Source organism: Schistocerca cancellata, chromosome 3, assembly GCF_023864275.1.
Source record: "Schistocerca cancellata isolate TAMUIC-IGC-003103 chromosome 3, iqSchCanc2.1, whole genome shotgun sequence".
NCBI lineage: Eukaryota > Metazoa > Arthropoda > Insecta > Orthoptera > Acrididae > Schistocerca > Schistocerca cancellata.
This window is the reverse complement of record NC_064628.1, coordinates 229,793,224-229,796,109: the sequence shown is the minus strand read 5'-3', so window position 1 is coordinate 229,796,109 and position 2,886 is coordinate 229,793,224. Positions and strand designations below refer to the sequence as shown.

The 2,886-nt window shown below is 42.2% G+C and overlaps 1 protein-coding gene across 1 annotated transcript; it reads left to right on the top strand.

The window, feature by feature from the left end:
- The first annotated feature begins 248 nt into the window (after positions 1-248).
- On the top strand, positions 249-912 carry LOC126176237 (uncharacterized). Its single transcript, XM_049923382.1, has 2 exons — positions 249-708; positions 896-912. Exons 1-2 carry the CDS (start codon positions 249-251, stop codon positions 910-912), a joined length of 477 nt encoding a protein of 158 aa, XP_049779339.1.
- Positions 913-2,886: the final 1,974 nt, after the last annotated feature.

Below are 2,886 nucleotides of genomic sequence, written 5' to 3'. Positions count from 1 at the left end.
AAAACCCAGTGGGACTCGGGGCAAGTAAGACTAGCAACCTGCTTCCCTGGTACTTTAAATATGATGCTGGCAACAATCAGAGCAAAATGCCTCGGACCTTTGGAGGTGACGGAGTCCCACCTCTAACTGACAAACCAGGGACTCCTAAGATACGACTTGGCAAACAAATTGTAATGAGATGGGGAGCTATTAATATCAATGGGGGCTACTCTGGGAAGAAGGTAGAGCTGGCAGAGGCTGCAAGTAAGATGGGGCTGGACGTTTTAGCTGTTAGTGACATTCGGGTAAGGGGTGAGAAAGAAGAGGAAGTGGGAGAATACAAGGTCTACCTGTCAGGAGTCAAAGCAGGAATAGCACAATGGGGTGTAGGGCTTTACATCAGGAAAGAAATGGAACCCAGCGTAGTTGCAATAAGGTATGTAAACAAACGACTGATGTGGATAGATTTGACAGTGTCTAGCAAGAAAATTAGGATTGTGTCAGTATATTCGCATTGTGAAGGGACAGATCAAGATAAGATGGATAGTTTTTATGAGGCACTCAGTGATGTAGTTGTTAGAGTAAAGGACAAGGACAGTGTTCTGCTCATGGGTGATTTTAACGCCAGGATTGGAAATCGAACAGAAGGGTATGAAAAGGTTATGGGTAAATTTGGAGAGGATATGGAGGCCAACAGGAATGGGAAACAACTCTTGGATTTCTGTGCCAGTATGGGCTTAGTAATCACAAACTCCTTTTTTAAACATAAGAACATTCACCGGTATACTTGGGAAGGCAGGGGAACCAGATCTGTCATTGACTATATAATAACATATCAGGAATTCAGGAAGGCTGTGAGGGACACACGTGTATTCAGGGGATTCTTTGATGACACTGATCATTATTTAATCTGCAGTGAAATTGGGATTGTGAGGCCGAAAGTGCAGGAGGTCAGGTCCATATGTAGGAGGATAAGAGTGGAGAAACTTCAGGATAAGGAAATCAGGCACAAGTACATAACAGCGATCCCAGAAACATACCAGTTAGTTGAATGTAGTCAATTACAGTCATTGGAAAAGGAATGGACAAGGTACAGGGACACAGTACTGGAAGTGGCTAAAGAATGTCTTGGAACAGTAGTGTGTAAAGGTAGGATGAAGCAAACAGCTTGGTGGAATTATACAGTCCAGGCAGCCTGTAAAAGCAAAAAGAAGGCATATCAAAAATGGCTACATACTAGAACCCAGGTAGACAGAGAAAGTTATGTTGAAGAAAGAAACAAAGCCAAACAGATAATTGCAGCATCCAAGAAGAAATCTTGGGAAGACTTTGGAAACAGGTTGGAGACTATAGATCAAGCTGCTGGAAAACCATTCTGGAGTGTAATTAGCAGTCTTCGAAAGGGAGGTAAGAAGGAAATGACAAGTATTTTGGACAGGTCAGGAAAACTGCTGATGAATCCTGTGGATGCCTTGGGCAGATGGAGGGAATATTTTGAAGAGTTGCTCAATGTAGGTGAAAATGCGATCAGTAATGTTTCAGATTTCGAGGTAGAATGGGATAGGAATGATGATGGAAATAGGATCACATTTGAGGAAGTGGAGAAAATGGTCAATAGATTGCAGTGCAATAAAGCGGCTGGGGTGGATGAAATTAAGTCGGAACTCATCAAATACAGTGGAATGTCAGGTCTTAAATGGCTACACAGGATAATTGAAATGGCCTGGGAGTCGGGACAGGTTCCATCAGACTGGACAAAAGCAGTAATCACACCAATCTTTAAACATGGAAACAGAAAAGATTGTAACAACTACAGAGGTATCTCTTTAATCAGCGTTGTGGGTAAAATCTTCTCAGGTATTGTTGAAAGGAAAGTGTGAGTATTAGTTGAGGACCAATTGGATGAAAATCAGTGTGGGTTTAGGCCTCTTAGAGGTTGTCAGGACCAGATCTTTAGCTTATGGCAAAGAATGGAGAAGTGTTATGAGTGGAACAGGGAATTGTATCTATGCTTTATAGATCTAGAAAAGGCATATGACCGGGTTCCTAGGAGAAAGTTATTGTCCGTTCTACGAGATTGTGGAATAGGAGGCAAACTTTTGCAAGCAATTAAAGTTCTTTACATGGATAGTCAGGCAGCAGTTAGAGTTGACGGTAAGTTGAGTTCATGGTTCAGAGTAGTTTCAGGGGTAAGACAAGGCTGCAACCTGTCTCCACTGTTGTTTATATTATTTATGGATCATATGTTGAAAACAATAGACTGGCTGGGTGAGATTAAGATATGTGAACACAAAATAAGCAGTCTTGCATATGCGGATGACAGTTGTGATGGCAGATTCGATTGAAAGTTTGCAAAGTAATATTTCAGAGCTAGATCAGAAATGTAAGGACTATGGTATGAAGATTAGCATCTCCAAAACGAAAGTAATGTCAGTGGGAAAGAAATATAAACGGATTGAGTGCCAAATAGGAGGAACAAAGTTAGAACAGGTGGATGGTTTCAAGTACTTAGGATGCATATTCTCACAGGATGGCAACATAGCGAAAGAACTGGAAGCGAGGTGTAGCAAAGCGCAGTGAGCGCTCGGCTACGATCTACTCTCTTCTGCAAGAAGGAAGTCAGTACCAAGACTAAGTTATCTGTGCACCATTCAATCTTTCGACCAACTTTGTTGTATGGGAGCGAAAGCTGGGTGGATTCAGGTTACCTTATCAGCAAGGTTGAGGTTACGGATATGAAAGTAGCTAGGATGATTGCAGGTACTAGTAGATGGGAACAATGGCAGGAGGGTGTCCACAATGAGGAAATCAAAGAAAAACTGGGAATGAACTCTATAGATGTAGCAGTCAGGGCGAACAGGCTTAGATGGTGGGGTCATGTTACATGCATGGGAGAAGTAAGGCTAC

Excerpts from the sequence above, each read along its gene's own strand:
- LOC126176237 (XM_049923382.1), top strand. The coding sequence starts at position 249 with ATGGGGCTGGACGTTTTAGCTGTTAGTGACATTCGGGTAAGGGGTGAG.